This window comes from Apteryx mantelli, chromosome 2, assembly GCF_036417845.1.
Source record: "Apteryx mantelli isolate bAptMan1 chromosome 2, bAptMan1.hap1, whole genome shotgun sequence".
In the NCBI taxonomy this organism is placed as follows: Eukaryota; Metazoa; Chordata; class Aves; order Apterygiformes; family Apterygidae; genus Apteryx; species Apteryx mantelli.
This window is the reverse complement of record NC_089979.1, coordinates 4601153-4624715: the sequence shown is the minus strand read 5'-3', so window position 1 is coordinate 4624715 and position 23563 is coordinate 4601153. Positions and strand designations below refer to the sequence as shown.

The following is a 23563-nucleotide window of genomic DNA, read 5'->3' as shown; positions in this document are numbered from 1 at the left end:
CCTCGATCAATATATTTCACGTACCTGTTTAATATCATGATATTGTCCCAAAAGCGCGTAGGGGCAGTAGGAGATACTCATGGAGACTATTCCCATGGTGCTGATCATTATCATGGTGACGTACACGTTGGGGAACATAGCCATCACTGCAGTGCCAAGAGAAAAACCCAGCGTGCCCAGGATGTAGATGACTTTTATACTAAGGTCATAGTTGTCCAAGTACTTCTGCAACAACGCTGCAGAGATTGAGAACAAAAGGTAAGTATCAGTTTACTCGGTGAAGTTTTATGGTACGACGTGACCGTGACAGCTCGATATGCTGTTTAGGACTTGGACGCGCTCTGGGTGTTCGGTGTGTCTCAGCGGCGCAGCTCAGTCCTCACTGGGATAGGACGTGTCGCCACTCCAGGGACAGGGGAACAGACGTGAGTTCAGAGACTTGCCGAGAGCCACGCCACAAGGCTGTGGCAAAACTTGGAGCAGAACTCGGTGCTTCAAGGCTCAAACGTGTCCTGGTCCACTCAGTTGGGGTGTGTTAATTAATGCTATCTATTTATTAATTTAACAATGCAGATATGCTCTAAGCTCTGACCACAGAGTGGATTCTGTATCTAATGCAAACACATTTGTCAAATGAAATGATGAGATAATTCAATTTTATAGCCACATTTCGGTTTGCGTTTAGAAACAAGCTGTCTGGACTTTGATTTGAAACGATTCACCAAAGAGGCAGTCCCCATGACGCCGATCTGTAGAAACATGCTTGCACATGGGCTGCAAAAGGCAGAATTCAAGTGCACCAAAAGCTCTGAATTTTAGAGTCTATATTCCAAGCCTAAATGTTACTGCTAAGGTCCATGGTTGGTTTAGCTGTTATTAGAGAGCAAGAAATAGACTTTAAGCTTCTTGTCTCAGAAATATATTAATTTTGCTTTTAAAAACTCTCTTACATAAGCTTGATTTTTTTTTTTTTTTGACCAAGCATAATTCTAGTTTACTGATGACTAGCTAAATGCCACTCAATATCATTAGGTATGATTTTGTGCTTTATGCCACTCAACAGACCTTTTCATATGTCCACCTCTGTATTTGAAGGGAGTTTTTTATACTGATTCTTAAAGGAGGCTCTCCCATTATGACCATGTGAAATGCTTTTGCATATTATGCATCACCCCAACATGGAGGTGGATGCTAACTGAAGCAAAACAATACATTTATGTAATATAATTTATTCTGCAATATGTTTACGAGGTTCATTCCACTGTCCAGCTGTGCAGACTCTCTTACCTGAACAAACGGCAGCAGTAGCAGCATAAATTACCAGTCCCCAGCATCCCATCTGAACTCCAGCATTATAGTTATGTAACTCAGTTGAATTAGAAAGGGCCTGCAAACAAACCCAAAACCAAAAGCAAAGTCATTGGCTTTTAATCAGCACATCTCGGAAATGAGGAACTATAAGCAGGTCTGCCAGTGGTAACACAGCTCTGCTCTCTTACCTTTGGATCACCTTTATAGATGACCTGCCCCATGAAATCTGTATAGAACACAGCTTCAGCAATGATTGAAAACCAAGTTAAGAGGTGACAAACGCACAGTCTCAGCAGCTCCTTTGGCATCTTTAGCATTGACAACCACAAGAGTTGGACAGTGGTTTCAGTCTCCCCTTCTTCACTCTCTGTGTCTCCACTTGAATTTGTTGCGCCACTCTGGTTCCTGTGTCTGCACTTCTGCCGCTGCCGCTTCTGCATGTCATAGATATCGTTCATGCTGCGCGAGGACTTTATCAAGACGATGGCATTGGCCCGACGAAAACGATAGCGGTGAGAGCCTATTTTGCCATAGTACGAGAAGGTGTAGGATGGCTGACGGTAGAACATGTGCCTTCGCCTTCGCATGGAATTTGAAGTACTAGATTGCTTCATGCCGATTCTAGCGTGTCCGTTGAGGAACTCTTTTGGTAGGGAGCCATTTGCGTTTGGGACTTTATCTTCATTTAAGTGATTATCAAGCAACATTTCCTCCTCTTTCTCATTGTCCCTGAGGAAAGCAGACAGGCGGTTGAGTTTGGACTTCATGATCTCTTGGCTGGTGTTGTGGGGAGTGTTTGGATACGAAGCATCCTGAAAAATTGAGGGTTCGATGTCATGCAGAAAAAGCAGCTCTGATTCAATTTCCAATGTAGCATCAGGCATGTGCAGAACAGAGTCACTCTTACTTCTTACAATGTTCACCTCGAGGAACTCCATATTGAGATCATGCTCTGACTGAACCTCATCGTGGAATATAGAGGTTCCGTATGGATCTTCCTCACTAATTACATTCAGTCGATTCAGAGGGGGGAGACTACTGCTGAATTTCACGCTAGAAAGTGTGTCTCCTTCCTCATCAATCCTGTCCTGCTGAGGGTTATACTGCTCTTCTTCAATGCTAAAAAGGTGGAGGGCAACGGAGACAGAGAAAATGATGGCTGCAAAGAAGAAAAGGACTTGCTTTTGAGATTTAAAAATACTACCCAAGAAGGTCTGTGTCCAGTCCAGCCCTCCTAGCATGTAACCGATTGCTCCCCCAAGACCTGCGGAGAGATAAAGGAGTTTTGTCACATAACAGGCAACAGCCCCAAAATGCCCCAAAACCACATTCAACCTGACAGACAAGTCTCCTTTCCACTCTCAGTTAACTCAGATGTTCCAAAAAATCTCTCTTTTCATAACAAGTACTAGCTTCTGACTGGAGGCAAAGCAATCCTGGGAACACCATTGCTGACTCTAAACTGTGGTTTTTATGGGACTCTTGGATCACCCAGCTTAAATTTAAAAATAGTTCAAGTAGGACACAGCTTTTGGACTGCCAATAATAAAGTGAAAAAAAAGAAAAGGGAGTTTCTTAAATCAGACAACCTCAATCAAATTTAAATGAAAGTCTCTTTCTTTTGGGGTTTGCAGTTTAAGATAAACTCCAAGATCACACAAGCAGGATTAGTCCCTTTTTTTTTTTTTTTTCCTGGTAATGTGCCTTCCTTGTGAAACAAAGCCTTTTCAGGAACAACCTGAGAGCTGCATGACCAATATGTGAGGCCCCCGGGGTTTTCATGGGTCCAAAAAAAGAAAAAACATTAAATAAACACAGCTTTGCACTAAAGCATCTTGTTGATTATTGGGGCTACTGTTGCAAGGATCTGAAACTCCACACCTTTGAGCTGTACTGAGAAGGGGTGAACAACAGAGGCAGCAACCTAAACCTGTGCTGGTGCCATGGGAGACTGGTTAAGAGAGAGGGTTGCCAATCAACAGGAGGAGCAGGAGAAGGGACCCACCAGGAGATAGGCTGCTGCTTCCTCAGCCTCAAGAGGGGAATGGGTTATGGCACATAAGGACTGAAAAACGTAGTTGTTTCAGAGCAAAAGAGATGCAGTGCCTCAAGGGCGCACATTTGGGGAAGGAGTGGGAAATAAAGGTAGGGCCTTAAGTGTTTAAAGGATACTTCTCCAGATTCATGTCTTTGAATGAGAATGCACAGCTGATGAATGGTGCAGTAGTGAATCTCTCCACCAGTCAGGTCTATAGGTTATTGCCCTGTTCTCACACACTTCTATGTATATGAGGTTCATTAACAAGTATGGAAATGTCCATTTTTAATACTTGTGGCACAAGGGAAAAGGAACTTAAACCTACCTTCAGATGTACTAAGATAAATTGTCTTTTAGGTTACACTGCTATTTCCCACTCCATTGATATCAAGAAATCAAGATTAACAGAAATAGCAATAGACTTTGCCCCAGTTTGCTACTGCTCTGTCAGTCTTGTCTACTCAGTCTAAACTTCATGGTAGGGACTATCCCACTCTGGCTATAGAGTACCAAATGCTGAAAAGCCCTAATTTTAACCAAGTGCTTTAAAAACTTTATAATGCTAGCCATCATCTTGTGTTACTTTATTCCCAAGGTACTTGATCTTTGTATTTATCCTTTATATTATATTTTTATTTTACAAGTACTTTTTACTATGCTATGGTCAATGGTCCATACCGATATTCTCTCCTAGAGAGCATTAGGAGCGTCAGTATTAGTAAGGCAACGGCAGTGACAAAAGACGAAAATAATGAGAAGTGAGTTCAGGGAAAATCAGTTCAGTCACAACTGGGTCATCAGGAAGATGTGACAGCTGCAGAAGACACATCGATTAACTACATACCAGCTGAAAAGGCATGGACGTTAAGGGCCATATCTTGCTCTTCACTGTCCACCACATCCAACAAGTAGGCCCGAATTGGCCCTTCCATTGCATCAGCACAAAAATCCAACACCACGACACCAAGCACCGTGAGAACGATACCAATGGGCTGCTTGTCTGGGACATCGCCAATAGCCAGACCTGAGGAAAAACAGAAGAGGAATCTGAGCGTTTCAGTCAAAAAGGGAAAACTACTCAAATCAAGTATAATCTCCTTAAGAGAAAGGTGGCCAACACACTTACTGGAAATATTCCTTTACGGAATAAAATGGCAATTTCAATTCTTTGGCAGAGCTTCGTGGAGGGTCTGGGACAGAAGATACGTTTTTACTTTTGTAAGACTGATGTTTATTTTTCAAAATATTATTTTTAAAGCACCTCTTAAACCTTTGAAAGCATTGGTTATTATTTCACTTTCCTCACACGTATTTTTCTCTAAATGTTGAAGGCTGTTTTTATAAACATGGTGAGGGAGGAGAGCATCCAAAAGCAAAACTATGTACCACATCTAGGAGTTACAAACACAGGTAACTGCTGCTGGCAGCATTCCTGACATTTCACATGGTGCCTAATGTGAAATGGACTGCAGTACAACAGGAGAAAGTAGAATTTACCCCCCCCCCCCAACTCCCTATCTGCTTTTCTTAAACTTTCAGTTTTCTAGATCACTTTTATAAACAAAACTTTTAAAGATGAAGCGACGTGAAGGTATTTATAGGTCATCACATAAAGCATCAGTCCAGCTTCTGTTGATAGCATGGGATGAAGTACTTTTTGTCTACAGAGTAGAAAAGCAGCATTAGTATTTAGCTGGAGAATTTTCAAAGAACAAAGCATTTGCAAAAGCATGAATTTCTTGAATCAGAGAAATTTAGATGTTACACATGCACAATACCGTTCAAACCATTAACATAACGGATGAAAATGGTTATGGAAAGAGATGAACTAGGTAAGCCACTAAAAATCATCTAAACCTCAAGCACTATGATTCCTGCATATTCAGCATTCATTTATACCAAGTCTTCTGAATGCTGAAGAAGTTTATTAGTGTTCCACAATAGGCTGAAAACAGTTTTCTTACATCTGAAAGCATCTACAGTGTCAGTGCTTTAGAGCTGTAGAAAACCTCAACAGTGCGTATGGTGGAGAGAACAACAGTTAGACAAGGTCTATACACAAGTGGACTCCTTGGATGGACATGCTGGTATTAGTCCTGGGGCTGGAGAAACCTTTCAATAGCACTCTTGTAGCACACTCTTGTGCTCCTTGTTCCGCTCCCCAAGACTCCCATTGCCAGAGGCCAGGTTATGAAAAAGGGTATCATAAAAGGGTATCATACAACCATCATCTCAGTTTTGTTGCATCTCCTGTAGTCCCAAGCTGAAATTAGGAGTGCAAGTAGCTGGAGACTAAGGATAGGAAAGTGTGAACATACAATGGGAAGAAGACATACAGTGAAAAAAAATACAAGGTCCATCTAGAAGGAAACCTGGTTACAAACGAGGCCTTTTTTCTGGAAACTTCTAGATAGCCCCTTTGTGAGAGTCTGGTAAGCAATGTCTTTTTTCTCTGAAAGTGGCACAAGCCACCATTTAGCAAAGTTCAATTAAAGAGAGACTAATATTGCTTTAGCATATTGTGCTTTTGCTCTAAATGCTAGATCAGATGGCTAATATCTGATGATGTGAACTGAATGTTAGTGGCAAATCCGCATCTTCTAGTATGGAAATAGGTCTACAGAAGACCAATAGCTCTCACCTGAGTTCACCCCAAGCTCTCTTGGAAGAGGATAGGGTATTCTTTCAAAATCTACTACAGCCACATCCCAGGAATGGAAACCTAAAGAATGCAGCTCACTTTCTCAGCGCACTGCAACAACCTCTGTCTTTTAAAGACTTTTCATTGGACAAAAGTAGCACAGCGCTTTTTGAAAAGTGTAGGTTTTCTAGAAAGCAATGCAATAGACTGCATTTACTGTGTAACAAAGAACTAGGAAAACTGAAAGCAATATTTTGTGCTAATTTATTAGAAGGTGAGATACTTCCAAATAAAATATAAGCTCTGTATTAGCTTTGCTTGCTAGTATCAATGGCTGCGGACCTAGATAATGTGTGGAAGTAAGAGCTTGCTATCAAGTAAAATCTTGTACCAGGGCTGCAATCTAACATTTTGCATACATCTGCTGGAGGAGGGATAGGTCTTGGAGCAGAGACAACAATAACAAAGTACAAATGATACCATACGATACCAATTTCAGATCATTCATACTTACTGCTTGGCTAAGTTCAAAAAACATAAGCTAAATGTCATTAATTGGAACAGTTTGTCCACTGCGATTTGCAGAAAATTAAAAGCTATCATATGGCATCTCAGTCTGGCTTTGAAAAGCTAATGTGCTAAGCCAAGGTAATGTTCCACTCATTTCCCTGAATTAGTAAAACTTTTTCACAATAGAGCTGCATCTAACCCAAAAAAGAGAGCCAAGAGGATATTACTAGGTGCTAAGTTCCTTTCATTTGCATCAGACCAACCATGATGTAACATTTCCCCAAATGTACTTGCTGTCACCTCTCCTACGCTAAATTTACAAAGAGTCTTAGATTGTAGATTAAGTTCTGTAGTAAACTACGTTCAAGGGAAACTATTTTTACCAGCTTTGATGGGGGCTCAGGAAAAATTATTTTCCCACATAGTTTTTGATAAACAAATATTAACCGTGTTCTGGGCTTTTTCAATACCAGGTCTAAGAAAAGAACAAGAAAAAGTGAAAAGATAATTTTTGAAATAATGCTGGAAACAGGATGTGTTGCCAGATATGCATTAAAGGGAAAACGGATCACAACAGGAAACATTTCCCTGTGAACAGGTTGCTACAATTTTCCCATGTCAAGGATTGACCAAATTCATCTCAGCAACTGCAAACATTATGCTGGCAACCATTGTATTAATAACTCTGTATTAACAGTTACAGCTATGATTGCACAATACTTAGTCCCGCACTGTAACTTTCAAATAAGAATGAAAACATTTAAGATGGACAGCTCAAATGCAGTGTTGCAGAGACTTCTAATGCCTTTACACATAAGTTAATCAACTGCACATCATTATCTTTGCTTCTAACATAAAAATCTTAACTCAGATAACGTTCGCTAGAAAAATACGCAGGTGATTTCCTCATTATTTACCTATCTCAGAGCCATTAAGGAAAAGTGCAACTCCAAAGAGGACACCAATGCTGAGAGCAAGAATAAAAGGCCGCCGGCGGCCCCAGCTCAGTGTGCAGCGGTCACTAGCCGAACCTATAAGCGGAGTGAAGATCAAGCCCAGGATAGGGCTAAGGAACCAAGTGAGGCTGTAGTATTGTTCAGAAAGACCTAAAACAAAGACAAAAATGATTTAAAGGTTATGTGGTACACACAAAGCTTTTTACTTTATACACGACATCTTCTTACACTTTTGAAAACTGAGCAGTAATTTACCTATAATAAATTCCCTCCCAAATTCACAACTCGATCAGATTTCTTATCAACGATAAAGGAACTGACAACAGACAGAGGAATGAACGGTCCGTACATCTTTCAAATCCTCCGGCAATAAGAAGGCAACAATAGGTATATGAAAGCTATTGAAATAAAAATTAAAAAACCGAGAGATTTAACAGTCACATCACTAGTCTAGATTAGCTACAACTGTCCGAGAAATCACACTTTTGCTGAACTTTGCTGTGCGTGCTGAGGTTTTTTTGGTGATGGTGTGGTTGGGAGGGTGGGGGGATGCCGTAAGGAAAAAATAGCCCAGGTCCGGTGTGTAGGAGCCCAACAGCACTGTTGCATCCTCTATTCATTTGTGGACATATTAAAAAAAACAAGGAAGCCCTAGAGATGCTTGGAAAGCTCTCTGGTTGTAATATACTGATATATCCCCTTCTCAACAGACCTTTTAAGATTCAACATGAGTTCAACATTATAATAGTATTGCACACCCAAGACCACCTCCATAAAGAGTTATTAAAGATTTAATGGACAGAGCCTGATAGACAGAATTTGACTATCATACAAAACATTCGATTTACAAGTGCAAAAATGCTTACTTACGATAAAATTGAACAACGGGCAATAAAAGAAAAAGCAATTATTTGCTAACCTTTAGAGAGCAGCTAAGGAGGCTTGCTTACCTCTGCAGCGGACTAGCTATAGGATTGGACAGAACCATGGATTTATCATGTAGTATCTACCTGGGAAAAAAAATCTGTTGCGAAGGATAAAGTTTGGAGACGGAAAGCTGCAGGGAAGGTAGGAAATAAATAAAAAAAGGCCTGCTCTATACCTCTTTAGCATGGAAAGTACTGGCCTGCAGATGGCAGGCTGGCTCAGAAGAGGTGCTACGCTGGGATCATGTGAAATCTGTCTCCTCGGTTTATCAGCACAAGCCAGGTAATCTTTTTGACACGCTTCTGAGCAAAGCATTAAGAACAAAACGGCCAATTGCTTAGTTCATCTAATGCCGAGACGGAAAAGCTCAGTGTCTTTACCCCTAAAAACAAAAAACGTTTATTATTCAAAACCGCATATTGTGTGTGCAAGTAGTATTCGACTTTGCTGGTGAGATCAACCTGTACCTTGTGTTCTCCCTTCAGCCCGCCGAGGCATTCCTTACCGAGCGATTTGAACCAACTTTTGCTGGCTTAATAAGCTAACAACAGCCACCTTGATGAGTATGGAGTTATTAGAAGAGACTTGCCTTTTCTGAACTTGGCCAAAACATGTGCTTTTCAGACCAACATACCCATGAGCATCCTGAACGGGGAAAGCATCATGGCTTGGCAGTCTTCCCCTGCTGCAGGCCTGTACCTGAGGCCAAAGCCCCACGTCAGCACCTACCACCCCACCATCGTCTCCTTTTGCATTAGGTTTTAGGTCTGCGGGAAAGGCCCGTGTTTGCCCAGATGTGCTGTGACACCTTGTCCACATCACAGCTCAAACCGCTACTCTGCAAGCTCTTGCTTAGCTTTACCGACTGGTTGGTGATGTCTTAGCAACTAGCCGGTGACACAAAAGTTTTGGCCGAGACATGCTCAGCAGGGCACGTCGGGATTTTGGGGAGCACGTTAAGATTAGAGATTGTGGTCAGGAAGCCACGGTTGCTAGTAGAGCTCCTCCAGATCCCGACCCGCAGTTGCATCAGCCAGCTCTCTTCTGAGCACTCTTTTACCAGCAGGCGCAAATCACCAGGGCAGTAGAGCAAACAAAAGCGCAGAGAAAACCTTCATCTCCCCACGGTTTTAACACCTTCTTTGATCCATTTGATCATTACCCTTCCCAAGTACTAAGTCGGCTCAAGCACTGTGTGTTCAGCCGCCACTTTACCTGCTCCAGGACGCTGATGCTTGTGTAAGCCTGGCCTGGCACAGGGGCAGGGGTTTGTTTCACACAAATTAACGACGGGAAGGAGGAAACGTTTAGCCCGAGGCGTGCAAAACCAAACGCCGGGAGAGTTATGATTTATTTAGGGGTGAACGACTGCCACAGTTTAACCGTTAGTGATCTTTTTCATAGCGATCACCATCCGAAATAATTTGGTATCATACGCAAATGGGTTGTATATTGAGAATGGAAGCTTATTTTACGATTTACAGTGTGACTTAAGACTATATTAACATGTGATTTGGAACATCTAAATTGAGCTCACCCATCGGTAAGCATACTTGAGAGCTACAGGGAAGGTTTTGCAATAAGCCACATAGTCTCTTCAGATATACACAGATGATGAACTCCAAAGGCTAGCAAGAGCTCTGTTACTAAAATTACAAGCATCTTATGGGAATAAATGCCATTACCTAGATAGATACAAGTAAAATGGATGCAATTAAGAGACTCTCTTCTAGTACTGCAATGGCCAATGAGACATCCAGCTTGGCGAGAAGCAGGAAACATTCTCGCTTTCACGTAAACTGTGAGCAGTAACAAGAAGGAAATGCGAGCACGGGCTCCCGCAGGGACTAGCAATAGCAGGGGGGATCCAGGACACCGGGGCTGGCACAGCTCCCTGTCCCCACGTCCTCGCTGCCACCGCTTCGTGTGCGTGTCCCCAGTCTACAGTGACGCTTGTCTGCCGCACAGAAATCTTAATGCCAGCTGCATCTATCTGAAATGATTACTTCTACATAGCATGAACATAACCTGTGTGCAAATATTTTTCCTCCAACTGTAAAAGCTGCACGTTTCTAAATTGGAAAGACCGCTTCTTTCTGTATGCTTTATAGCCGCGGTTAATCAACTGTCATAAAAACGTCGTAAGATTCTCAAAAAACACGGTGATTTTTCCTGCTAGCATTACTTTGATTTCAGTACTTTCAAGGTCAACTTTGCATGCAATAACTAGAACACAGATTAAGGCCTGCATCATGTCTGGTTTTACAAGCTAGCAGAAGAAAGGGAAAAAGGGGTGTTACCCAACCTCTGTCACAAGCCCCAAATCAGCGAGTCTTACCTTTCTATACGAGAGACTAAAATGCTTTCTTGAGAAGGCTTTATTTTCACTGATTGAAAAAGATTATCTTCCCCAAAAGAGCCTAAATCAAAATATTAACATTAAAATGGCTTGCTTAGTAAAGGACATGAATCTCAATGTTTTCAAAATGGAGCTAGGGGTGTATGGCTGCTTCTAGGGAAGGGAAGAAGAACAATAAAAAACCAAAGTACATAATGTTTGGAGATCCTTCCTTAGACAAACCATTTCAATGTTTTTATTGAATTATGCTCTAGCAGCCAAAATACATATCTTTAGAAAAAGAGGCTATGATAAAAATCTATACAAGAATAGCTGCATGCACAAGAAAAATGCAAGAATTTCTAAAAAAGCTTACAGTGCACCTCTAAGCAAACAGGAAAGAGATAATGTTCAAGTCAAAACAGGAGCAATTCTCATATTCTCAAACTTGTATAATGGCAGGAACCATCCACATGAGCACAACACCATGCGATAGGACCACTTCCGTAACCTAAGTGGCAGGGCTCTTACAAATCGCATACCGAGTGTAAGCTAACAGTTTATAAAATCATCACGTGCTTTTATATACAGTTACACAGAATTTAAAATAGTTATTTATTAAGTGAGGTGTGTGAGCTTTCTTTATCGTAAGTATGTAAACAGTGATGTAGTCATATTACAGTTTAGTTGGTTACTCTAGTGGAAAATTACTGAGTGGGGTTAGGGAAGAAGACTACAGATGGGAAGCTGGTGCACATGAAAGCTAGAAAAAAAAAAAGGAGGGGCAAAAAAAAAGGAGGACAGGGAAAATTAATTTTTAGACAAGAGTGGCAGGAGAACTTCCTCCTGCACCTGTTCGACACCTCCTCTACCGTCCTGTGACACTTCAAAACTTACTTTGGAGAAGTTCTTCATAAAACTCATGCTTCATAGAGGCAAGTCTACAGGTCCTTCATCCTATCATCATGGGGTTGCTTTAATATTTTAAAACAACGCTAGATGTTTTGATGCAAGTTAGAAAGTTACAGACAGACAAGAAGAAATCCAACCCCCAAACATTTTTCCCTAAAAGAGACTGTTTTGGATTTAGTATCTCGGGTGTCTATATAAATGACATGCATGTTTAGGTTGGCAGGCATGATCTGGTAGTAGAAGCAACACAAATAAGGAAATTGAAATTTGAAATACTTTTATATATACATATATATAAAAGTATGTGTATTTTTTTGATATCTATATACCTTTCAAAAGTTTGCTGCCTCACAATGAGGATGAACTCAATCAACGCAACTTCAGAGAAATCATGTCTGCGAAGGGTCCTTGGCAATCAAAGGTAATTACATACCCTAATGCTTCTTTTCTCTGTACGTACATGTTGCAATACCTACACAACCCAACCATTTCATTCAATAGTTAAAAAACGGGAGGACAGTGAAGAAGGCACCCCAGACATACAGGACAAGATTAAGACATGCAGAAACAAAGAGATAAAGGGAATATTTTGGCACCAAGAAGTTCCTTCTGATACCACCATCTAGCGGTAAGGACACAGATACAGCACATATTTTAAATAAACTTGGCTGAGGCGACGCGCCGGGCCAGCAGCCCTGCAGAATCCAGCCTCCGATGTGCAAAACAGATGAGGCGATGCTGCGGTTTTGACTCGACGTCAGGGAAGTCCCACGCAGTGAGCTTGTCACCCATATACGCCTGCCTCGCCACAAGCTCTGACAGCCAAATATAAAACGTCTTAACCACCGCGCGTTGCTCTGCACATCTGGAACAGGCTGTAACTGGGCTGGGACTGATTTCGTACGGCCAAGAAAACTATCGGATAGCAAATGTTTTTACCAGAGGCTGCTGGGATGCGCAAGGAGACTCGAAAGTCCAAAGCAGCTGCATCCCATTACCAGTTTAATGCCGGTTCTTTATTTGGTCTGTAATTTTCCACGGCCGCGTTTGCCTTTCCAGGTAGCAGCTCTAGCAAAACAGGCTGCGGGAACGCTAACCGCCGTGCACCAGCTTCGGCAACGCGCGGAAAAGTAACGGGGTGACCTCTTGGTGGGGGGGGGGGAATAAAAAAACGAAAGGTTATTATTCAGTGTTTTACTGACAGCTAATCTGAGGAAACACCGAGCAGGGGAAAAAAAACACAGTGGGTAAACAAGGTCCACGTTTGCGCGGCGAACCGAAGACGGAGCGGGTCACGAGTCAACCTCCGAAATCTCATACGCGTCGGTGAGAAAAAGAGCAAAACGCCCAGGCACGGCTCGCGCTAGCAGCGCCGGCTGCCACTGAGACCCTTGCAACGTGGCATTTCCCAGCCAGCTACAAACAAACAGGACACTGGCTTCTAGTAAATAAGGGCTTGTTTTTTCCCAGACAAAAAAAGGGCCCAACAATAGTGGGACCCGCAGGGCTCGCGGTTCACAGGAAATGCTCACTGTGTCACCCTCGGTCCCAGGGCCGCGGGAGGTCACGAGCTACATGGAAGAAAGATTAGGTCGCATGCAGCAGTTTCTATTCAAAACCTCTCCTTTTTTTTTTTTTTTTTTGATAAGTTCTATTGGGGGGGAAAAAAAATAGGTCTTTATACGCTTAACAATGAGATCTGATATGGGAATAGGATGCTAAGCTCCTGTTTTCATTTGTCAGAAATCATCACCTAGAGGCTTGTTTGTACTCTTAAAGTAAACACCGTACAAACTTCCGCGCTGCCAGAAAGCAGCTGTCGTGCTTTGCAAATAGCTTTGTACGCTGCGTTTTTGTCCTGCATAAAACACTGGAGGCTGCTAAAAATAGTTCACATCGATCTGTTTGGAACGTATTGGTTACACAAGCCGCTTTGTTTTTACAGAGCGCAGCAAGCAAAAGCGACTGCTTGTCCAGAACCTGCCGAAGAGTTAAAACCCTGCTCGTCGTCTTGCGAGGACAGCATTGAAGGAAACCCTGTAAACGCAATAATTTTGTTTTTTGAGGATCTGAGGAATAGGGATTTCAAAACATTGTTGCAATCACTGTAAAAGCGCACTTTCCTATCCGTTCCTTGATATTTAAAACAAGAGTTGCCGCACATTTTCATCTCCCAAGAAACCGGGAACGGAGGCTGCATGCTTATTTTGACAACCGTTTCAACCCCAAACTTTAATTGCAAATCCCCCTGCTTCTTGCTGTTTCCCATCAGATTTCTAACCTCCCTGCAGAACAGGGCGAAGCTGTGGAGCTCAAATGAGCCTCCGAACTGCCGAAAACTTCCTTGAGCCAATACGTGTCGAGCTGACGCTGGAACGGGCTCGACTGGTGGCCTGAGCACTATATTGCAATGCAGTATGTGCTGAGTACGGTTGAGGATCTCGTACCCACGAGAAACCTCCTTGTAACCTGTGAACCGAAAGAGGATCTGCGACCAGCAAGGAAAGGATATGAAAAAACGCGGTAACTTCTCCTGGCAGGCCCGTTACCACACTTTAAAGAGCTTCCAAATGCGAGAGTGCAAGTTTTTAAGGAAACACTTTGAAGTACCGCCTGAAATCAGAGGCTGGTATCATAGGAGAACATGCAGCACCCAGTTTGCACCCCTGGCGTTATAGTTTCTTAGGGCTGCTGGTGGGAGAAGAAATGCATGGGAAGATGAGTCTCCAAATGCAAGAAGCTACGATTTAACAGCGGACTTCAGCTTTATATGAAAGTTTTGCTCTTAAATTACTCCTGCCCAGCCAGTATTACAAGATTGCATTTGCTCAAGCCAAGCGCTTTTTAGAAGCTGTTTTGCACAAGCTGCAAACGCCACAGGAAACTGGAGAAAAACTATACTGACCAGTATGTGTGACCACAAGGGTCATTTTAGTTGCAAGCGTGCAGGTGGAAGAATACAGAATAAAAAGAAGAATACAGAATAATACACTATTAGTACCGTAAGGCTTTTGATTGCCGTTAACTTTCTACAGAAAAAGGAGAGCTAAAAAGTTGTCAGGCATCTTACATTTGCTCGGTGTCTTAGAATGACCTATTGCAATAAATACAACAAGAAAACAGAGCAGTATCAAAACTGTTACTTAAATCTTCCCCCCTAGCAAAATTTACATCCTGAGATTAGTCTGTCTGTCAAGTATGAGCACTTCTGCTCAGTCTGCAACATTCGTAAGGAGCTGTCAGGACATCACATACATTTATAAGCAGAAGTAAGTTCATTATGCATTCTCACCATACTTTTCTGAGCATAAACTATCATCAGATTGCAAAAAGTCCATCTCCTTCCCTCTGCTTTTTAGCTCCTTGTCAGCAGGGATCTCTCCGTACAACGGCTGGGCGTGCTGGGCTTTGAGCCTCGCTCGGCTGGGCTCTCACCGCTCCTAGAGACACGAAGCGAGGATGGGGCTGCCTCCTGGACAGGCATCTGCTACAGGCACCAGGGACATCCAAAGCCTTTACTGCAGTTTTGCGCCTTTAAAATGCCCCGGCATTTCTGCTTTAGTCACACTAAGTCGTAAGAAGAACGAGGTTATAGACAAAAGCTGGATCTAGGTGCGAGATAAACGAAGAAGTTTATGATGCAACACTTTAGAGAGGCTGGAAAACCCGTGCGTGTTTAATCTCCTTAAAAGCCAAATGCCAACAAGTCACACTTTTACAGCAGAAAATTTCCAGGAATTTGGAAACCATTAAAACAGGTTCTGCTTGATACCATCGGTGGTGGCACGTCATGCCAGCTAGAGTAAGAACCACCCATTTTGAGAGAAAAACTTGAACAACTAAACTGGTAATAAAATAATGCTCTTGCTCTCCTGCTCCAACAGCTTCAATACAGAAATGCTAGTGTGCTATTTCCACATACAGAGTCCTGCAGGTGTTTTTAAGCCGTAGAAGAGTAACATCTCCTTCTGGCAAAGCTATTTTGCCTTTCAACACAGAAGCAGCTCTTGAAATTAGCCCTGCAATAGCATGCTAGCAGCAACCGTGTTGGGTTAAACAACGTTTCTGAAAAATGGCATTGAAGAAATGAGTTATGGGCCTCTTAAGGGATTTCATCATCATCCAGTTTTCCCATCATCCGTCTCAGTTCAATTATTGCTTCTCAGCCTCCTACTACCATCCTCCCCTCCTAATATTTGGCAAGGGTGGGAGTCATCAGTGTTTCATTAAGTTCTGCTGCTATTTTGCCATGCTGCCCAATGTTGTAGAAAGGTTTATGTAGCTTCCTTGATAATTTCTTGCTTGTAACGAAGTTTTATGGTGCTGCGTCAGGAAAGAGACGCGTATAGGGCAAAAGGGACCCAAAGGTATGTGTGCAAAGGGAAGAGGGGGAGCAACCGAACGAGAACTGAATACTGAAAGGCAGCAGCGTGATTACAAATGACATGCTGTCCAAGAAAGCTTTGAAAGCTTTATTTATCTATTTTTTAAGTCTCTTGCCCTCCTACTAGCTTACTTCTACAGGAGGAACTGTATAATTCAGGTGGAAGATCATTTCTAACTTATTATCCCTGTAACAATTCAGCTTTCTATCTCCTTAAACAATAAATCCACAGATAGCAAATAGACAAATGTAGCAGTATTAACTACTCCTACTGCTGCGGAAAAGGAGGAATCAAAGGCAACACATATGACGGGCTCTGGTCGGAGAAAGACCAAAGGATCAATTGCTATTCTAGATTTTATTATCATAGTAAAAATGCTTAGCAATTCCTAAAGGTTGCCCAGAATGATATCCTTCCCCCAAACGTGGCATTTCTTTTTCCAAGGAACATTTGGTCCAGTGAAAAGCGCCACGTTTAGGTAAACCAGAAACCGAACCTTTTATACTCAAACACTGGCGGTGACAAACACGCTGGAGCAGGTGACGAAGCCCCACCGAGGGCACGGAAAAGCAGCACTGCCGGGAGCTCCTCTCCACCACTGCACCTGATCCACCACGGCTGTCTGGATTACACAGGCCATCCTTTTTGATTCTTGGGAAGCTTGCTGTAACTTCTCCTCTTCTCTTAGTTATTAAGCAATATTTAGAAATATATCGCTTTGACACCAGTAATCAATTTGCCAGCTCAGCAAGCTGCCGATACTGAAGGGCTCAAAGGCCCCATGCGGCAGCTCTGGCACATCAGTAACGAGCGTCTGAGTGTATGCAAACGCATATACGAACGCTGCTGTCAATAAATCGCTTTGCCACACTGATCTCTGCCTCTCCCAGACGGGATGCAATTAAAACGCACACGATGCCCCACTTCGACGCCGCCCGCATTACGTAAGGCTGCAGCACTTCAGCGCTCCGGCTCGCTGCAAGCTTAGGCATCGCTTACAAGGACACGCGTTGCCCGAAGACACGCAGCATCCCCGTTTAGCCGAAGCTCAACAGAGCTGTCGTCGCCCCTTCGGGAATACGGGCAAATTTCTAAACAAAGGCGTTTCGGCTCAGAAGGCGCTTTAAAAGCCCCAAGCTCAAAGAGATTCCTACCTATGCAATGTAAAATCTTGCGGCACAACTCGCAAGCCTCTCCTGTTAACCAACAGCGGAGTTTTTGTTGCAGCGATTAGTGCATTAATACGCTGGAAGATGACCGTCTGCTCAGGGAGCTGACCCAAACCCTAACCAAAAACTGGCATTAACAGTTTTTTCTTCCAAGTAGAGCCGAATCCGAACCATTACTCTGAAATCCTTGCTCAACCCAAGCTCAACCAACCCTCTCCCAACGCCTAAAAAAACCCCGGTTACTGATGAAGGATAACTTTTCAACTCACATGATGGGGACCTGCTCGGGACGGGGGCTGCCCGGCAGCTTCCCAAGGCGCAGCACGAGCCCTTGCTCCCGTGCTACGGCTCCCGGCGGCTCCGCGGGCCAGGATCAGCACAAGGGCTATTTATTTTTTTGGTGCCTAAGGTAAGCTTTGAATACACCTGTGCACTGCTCTAAAACCAGACCTCGAGGAGAGGGAGAAGCCTGAGGAACGCAACCCGCGAGCAAGATGAAGAGCACGGCCAGGAGGGGACATCTCAAATTTCATGAGACTCTCTCTGCCCAGGATGAAGGTTTTTTTAAACGCTGCTCCAGCAAAGCGAATGCTGGACTGGAAGGGCTTGCCTCGATATTAAATTCCCATTCACTGCAGGAGGAGTTTGCTCCTGCCGTTCTACCCTACAACCCAAATCCTAGGAAACCATAAAGGATCTGGTCCGCCCTGCCAAACAAGTGACTGGCGTATACTTCGCTCAGCATGGCATCTGGTCGGCGTACCCAGAAAGAGAGCTTGAAAAAGGAAGGCGAACAGACTCGAAGGTAGCCAAAAGGAAGCGTTTTCGTCAAGCGGGCGGCCAGGCAGGGTCCGGCCGGCACAACATCCGCCCCTGTGAATTGCAAGCAGCAAAGAGAACGGCGTCTTTCCAGCCTCGAGTTGCGGGTATTAGACACTAAGCGTGGAGCAAAGGAAATCACGAGGAGCTTCTCTTTGCAGCAACGATGCAGCACACGTACACCGATGAAAATCAGCCCCCCCCTCCAATTTTCAGGCTTGACTCTGCACTCGGAAGCCAGGCGAAAGCAGTGGCTAAAGGAGGAGCTCTTTGGCCCACATCTCCCTGCAGATACAACCCGCGAGGCCTCATCGCCCCGTGGGGTTACCGAGCAGCCAGCTGATCCCTGTACTTCAGCAGGGATCACATCTGCATGGTCCTTTTAAGGGTCAAGAGAGAGGCACGCGTGGCTCCTTCTATAATTACCCTAGCTGACCTGAAGCAAAACAAATCTAATTGCTCATGAACGTTACAGGGACCTCGTACAACCTTCGTATTCTACAAGCCATTTTTCCCAGCTAGAAACGCCCACGCTTTTTAGAGGGATAAGCAGCTGAAATGATCTTACCTGTGCTCCTTAGGCCGGGCACGGCACGCAGTCTCAAAGTGCTTTTTACTTCCCTTCCTTTTAATAAGCAAAGCCGACCAAAAAGCCATCGTTCCCAGAAAGGGCTTACAAAAAGCGCATTGTTAATTGTTGTTACGCTGCAAAAATCACCCCGCCGTCCTTTCGGAAGTCTTTAGGCTTGCTTCGGATAGGAATAAACACGTTGGCAGCGGTCGATCATTTTTTCTCACAGCCGTGCTATCGGGATGCCCCGCCAGCTAAAACTCAAATAACACAACACTACGCTCGCTTTTAAGCTATTTGCTATTTTAAAAATGTTGCTGAACCGGAGCTATCAACCCATGCCCCGGTTCTTCCAACTCATTATTCATTTGTATATTTGAAAAAAGGGGAATTTTGAAAATAACCCGGCCTAAGCTCCTAAAGAGAAACTACATTCCTCTACGCAGTCGCCTTTATTGAGGTTAATTCCTCACACACACTGTTTTAATTCAACTTATTTTTATTTTTTAAAGTGCTCTCCCCTCTATAGCTATTCGCGGTGGACCACCAGCTGCTTTCCTTTTGGGTAAAGCCTTATAGAAATCCATCCTTTCAGAAAAAAATTACAGGGGGCTGATTAAAAAGATGGTATTGGTATTTATATAAGCCAGTCCAACCACTTTCAAGCTTTTCAAGACGCCTTCTGCTCTAAACTTGTATGTTTTGGCTTGAACGCTAACCTCACCGGAACACGTGCTCCTGATGTACCAGAGATACTGAAATGCATAGCTGATTTCATAGCAAAGTGCTCAAAACTCTAGCTATTAAAAAAAAAAACCAAACCCTTCATCTTGATATTTTGAGCCAGGACAGTTATACTTCAAAGTTGCACGCACAATAAATTTTAGCAATGAAAACAGAACTTAACCCCCAAATCTAAGCCAGGATTCCAAAATAACCTGCTCACCACTTTCTCAGAGGAGTGGCCTCCCCACCCTTTTTTTGAACTCTTTAAAAATAACACAGCTTGCAACTCTGCATGAAGGATAATGAGATCCATGGAGGCATTTTCACCAAATAACTAGGATTGGTAGTTTGGTATAAAATGGAACGGCACTAGATGAAAAAGGCTTCATAATGCAGACTTTTTTTTATATGCAATCTTTACTTACCCGTTATGTTTGAGTCAGCGAGGCTGTGCACATAAGGGTAAATTTACCATTGAAAGCTATTCCTCTGAAGTGCAAAAGCGGAGCACAGCAGTAAATAAGACAGGAAACATTTTCCTTCTAAAAGTGGAAGTTAATCAGAATTAGCTTCCTTAACAGGGATAAAGTAGAACAGAACTCTGGTTCCAAACAGCCAGACAAGTATTTTTATCATATCGTGAAAACCGGTTTTACTTTACATCACTCGTAACCTTTTTGTTATCATTTGAACGCGTAAAGGAACTGAACAAGTTATGTAGACATTGCAGGTGTACTCAGCAGCACAGCACTAGTCAGACTTCCAGCACAAGAAACAATTATCGAGATTGAATTTGGGAATCCTTTTAATACCTGACAGGGAGAAAGTTGTATTGACCCCCTCCCCTGAAGGTTAGAACCTAAAAACATTTGAAAATTTCTCTTAAATATAGTTGCTAGGTCAACGTGGTAGGAATCTATAGTGCAGAAAAACAACCCGCCTCTGCATTTATCTCCGTAACCTCTCGCTTGCTGACTGCTATGCAAACCTATGGGATCCCTGGCACAAGATTTATGATCCCCGACTTCCAACTACGTCAGAAAAGGAGGGAGAAGTGCTTAGAGAGAACTCCGTAATTAAACCACAGAGAAAGAGCCACCCTCAGCTTTTTAACTGATTGCATCTTCCCCTTTTCTCCTCACTGTCCCCAAGTGTCCTTAAGCTCCCACATACTCTCTTCTTCAGCTCCTCCACAGTTATGCAGTGGGGGAAAATAGCCAAGTCGCTAGGGAAGGGATGTCAGCATTGCTGGTCGGCGTAAGCTGTTGGTGGTGACCACCTCTGAGATGCAAGCCAGGTCAGGTTTGTAAACCAGGACAGTCCCAGCTGAATGGGGACTGTCAACGTGTTTCTTGCACACTGCTATTCATTGAACAAAAAGGAAAGAAAAAAAGATATTCAGTGCAAATCCAAGAGTAGGCAATAGAAGCAAAGCTCAATTTTCATTTCAGATTGATGACAAAATTATCCTCTGCTCTCATTTAAAAAAATCAGCATAAAGTAAGCAGCATTTGACTTTATGTTGCAAAGACATTGGCAGTAGGATTATATCCCTTTAGTAAAAACAAAAAACAAAAAAACCCCCTTGGAATTAGCAGTTTTTCTAAAAAGGCAGATTTAGTACAGAACTGCTGCAGAGGTAATAAACTGCCACTGGAGTTTAGCAAACAGAAACCTATTTTTGTAAAGTTCTGGATAACTCAAGGTGGAAAAGAAAGAATACGGCACAGCGCGTCTGTTCTTCATTCGTGCTGTAATTTGGAGCAAAACACGAGCTTGGATGTTTCCGGGGCCGCAGCGGCATCCCATCGTTACATAAACTGCCTAAGCTGCATCAGAGTAGGATAAACAATTATTTTTAAGTCACCTGATGTCGCGTACGCGAGACAGCAGGTATGCCTGTTATGACTTTTCCTTGCCAGAAAATGTCTGGCTTGGAGAGACGCTACGCCTGACTTTCCAAATCAGGAAACGAAACCACGGCGAACGCTGCGGCGGTATCTACTACAACCGACTCCGTCCTTGGTAAACAATCTTTTATCTGGGTGCCACGGGCATTTTGTTGGGTTCAGATTCTTCCAGTTTTCTTCTAGAGCAGCAACTTTTAATGCTAATTTTACAATCGGTAATTTAATACTAGTTTTCCTGACACCTCCATGAACTCTGAAGTGCGTGCGCTGGATCGTCAGCTTCTAAAGCAAAATATTAAATTCTAGTAGAAGCATCCAGATATAACATTTACAGGAGATATTAAACAGCTCCAGAGCAAGGACTCATTTACCCTCAGCAGGACGCTTCTGGAGTTTGTACATTATCCTTGGGGACCTTAATTCTGATGCTCTACCTCCAGCATTTAATTTTCCAGCACATTTAATGTTTTTAAAAGTCTCCCTTCGGCTGCCACGCAAAAAGGACGCATGCAGAAATTGGTCCTGATGCCTGTGTCTAACCGGAATGCCGGCTCCGTCCTCACACTGCGCGTTTCTCCTGGCTGGCTGCCCCAGACCTGTAAGAAGGCCTCTAACCTGGTTGCAGCGCCAATTCCCTAGATACAACAGAAATTCAGACGCGAGTCCTTCCGTTTGTGCAATCCCAAGCAGATATTTGCATCCAGACCTTCACTTTTCAGAACGCCCTACCTGTTTGGATAAGGGGCATTTCAAGGTTGAAACCACTTCATAAAGCACCTACTTTGCAAAGGGATCCCATGATCGGGACAGGCGAGACAGATGCTGCGTGACACCACGGTCATTTAAAGACCTGCTCTCCTGAATTTTTATGCAGTTTTATACAAAGTGGAACAATTTCCAAAGACAGCAACTGGAAGGGGGAAACCTTATTTGCTAAACATTTCACCCAGCAGCAGGAACGTGGCTTACAAACTTTTCTCCAAAACAGGGGTGGCAATAAACTGAGGACTTGAATCCCTTCTCAGTTTCAAAACACAAGAGGAATCACTGACCCGCTCTAGCAGCGCTTGCTGAATAGTTTACTGCTCTCGCCAGACACTGCTTTGTCATCACTGCCCCCTGCCAAAGAGCTCTCCCTCCCTCCTCCCACCACCTCCCTTTCACCAGCTACTCATCTTACCCTGTTTGCAGAGTTTAGGTTTTCAGGCTGTTCTGATTGTGGACAAGTTATGCTTGTTTTCTTGATGAAGCCATTTTAAACCCAATTTATTTCTGTAGAAAAGCAGGTCTCATTCAGTTTAAATGCTTTGAATCTACCACGCTGCCAAGAAAACATCATGAGGCTCTCACTGAAGTTCACCAAAGGAGAAGACAGTATAAGGCTGGTTGTCTATTCAAGGAAAAAACTGCATCTGTACTGCTTTGTGACCACTGCTACTCAAGACTTTATCCAGAGGAACACGTTTACGGAGTGACACGAGTTATTGGGGGTTTATCCAAGCCAACGCAAATAAAATCTGTGACCTGATTTATCCCTGTTTTAGTTAAATGGACTTGTATTAAATTTTACCATCAAACTGAATCAGCAGCTCAAAACTTTTCCAACAATTTCTTGCGAAATAGCCTGCGGGAGATGCGTCTGAAACCTTCTCAGTTGTTGCTTGGTTAGAAGAGCACGACGAAAACGGAGTCCCAGAGGGGGCCATCACAACAAAACTGCTGTTGCAACACACGCGCGGGAGCCTCAGAGGAGAACAAGGCTTACGGGGCTGCAGCCTTGACGATCCTCTTGAAGCGAGCTTTATTAAAGCATGACGTCATTTGGCAACGGCCTGTTGACATTCTTTGCATTTCAAAAAGTGGCCCTAATTTTATTTCCTTGAAAAGCAAGGCTCCGGCTCATTACGGAGTTCTCCACCTTTCTCTTTTCATAATCTGCTCCACAATTAATTCCACATTCAATAGAAAACCGTTGATTTGAGTCTTGAAGTAGCACGGCAATGCTGCAGCTTCAAAAGCTAGGTGCCTCGCTCTCGGTTCTGCATTTGCAAGCCTCCATCACCAGCACCCCATCAAAACAGTTGAAAGGTTTCTTTTTACAGTAAAGAAAAGGTAATTGTCTGCTGGAAAATTCCCCAGGTGGCAATTACTTCATAATAAGGAACATGAAAACACTATCATGTTTTATCCATTTTCACTAAGGGCATAGTTACCTCCAAGTCATAGGTGAAGGTCAAACGCAACTTCTGAACAGCATATTGAAGCTCAAACTATCACCGAGAAAGCCATTTTTAAGTTTACTGTACATGCATCAGCAGGGTCACCTAACGTGCTTGCTCTCCTAGAGTAT

The 23563-nt window shown here is 43.3% G+C and overlaps 1 protein-coding gene across 1 annotated transcript in view; it reads right to left on the bottom strand.

The window, feature by feature from the left end:
• Positions 1 to 23563, bottom strand: part of SLC45A4 (solute carrier family 45 member 4) — a 66915-nt gene that overhangs the window by 7314 nt on the left and 36038 nt on the right. Inside the window, exons 3-7 of the mRNA XM_067290108.1 lie at positions 7418 to 7606; positions 4194 to 4373; positions 1500 to 2575; positions 1288 to 1387; positions 25 to 236 (exon numbers count right to left, since the gene is read on the bottom strand). Coding sequence (XP_067146209.1) covers positions 25 to 236; positions 1288 to 1387; positions 1500 to 2575; positions 4194 to 4373; positions 7418 to 7606 — 1757 coding nt within the window. The remainder of the gene's footprint in view (positions 1 to 24; positions 237 to 1287; positions 1388 to 1499; positions 2576 to 4193; positions 4374 to 7417; positions 7607 to 23563) is intronic.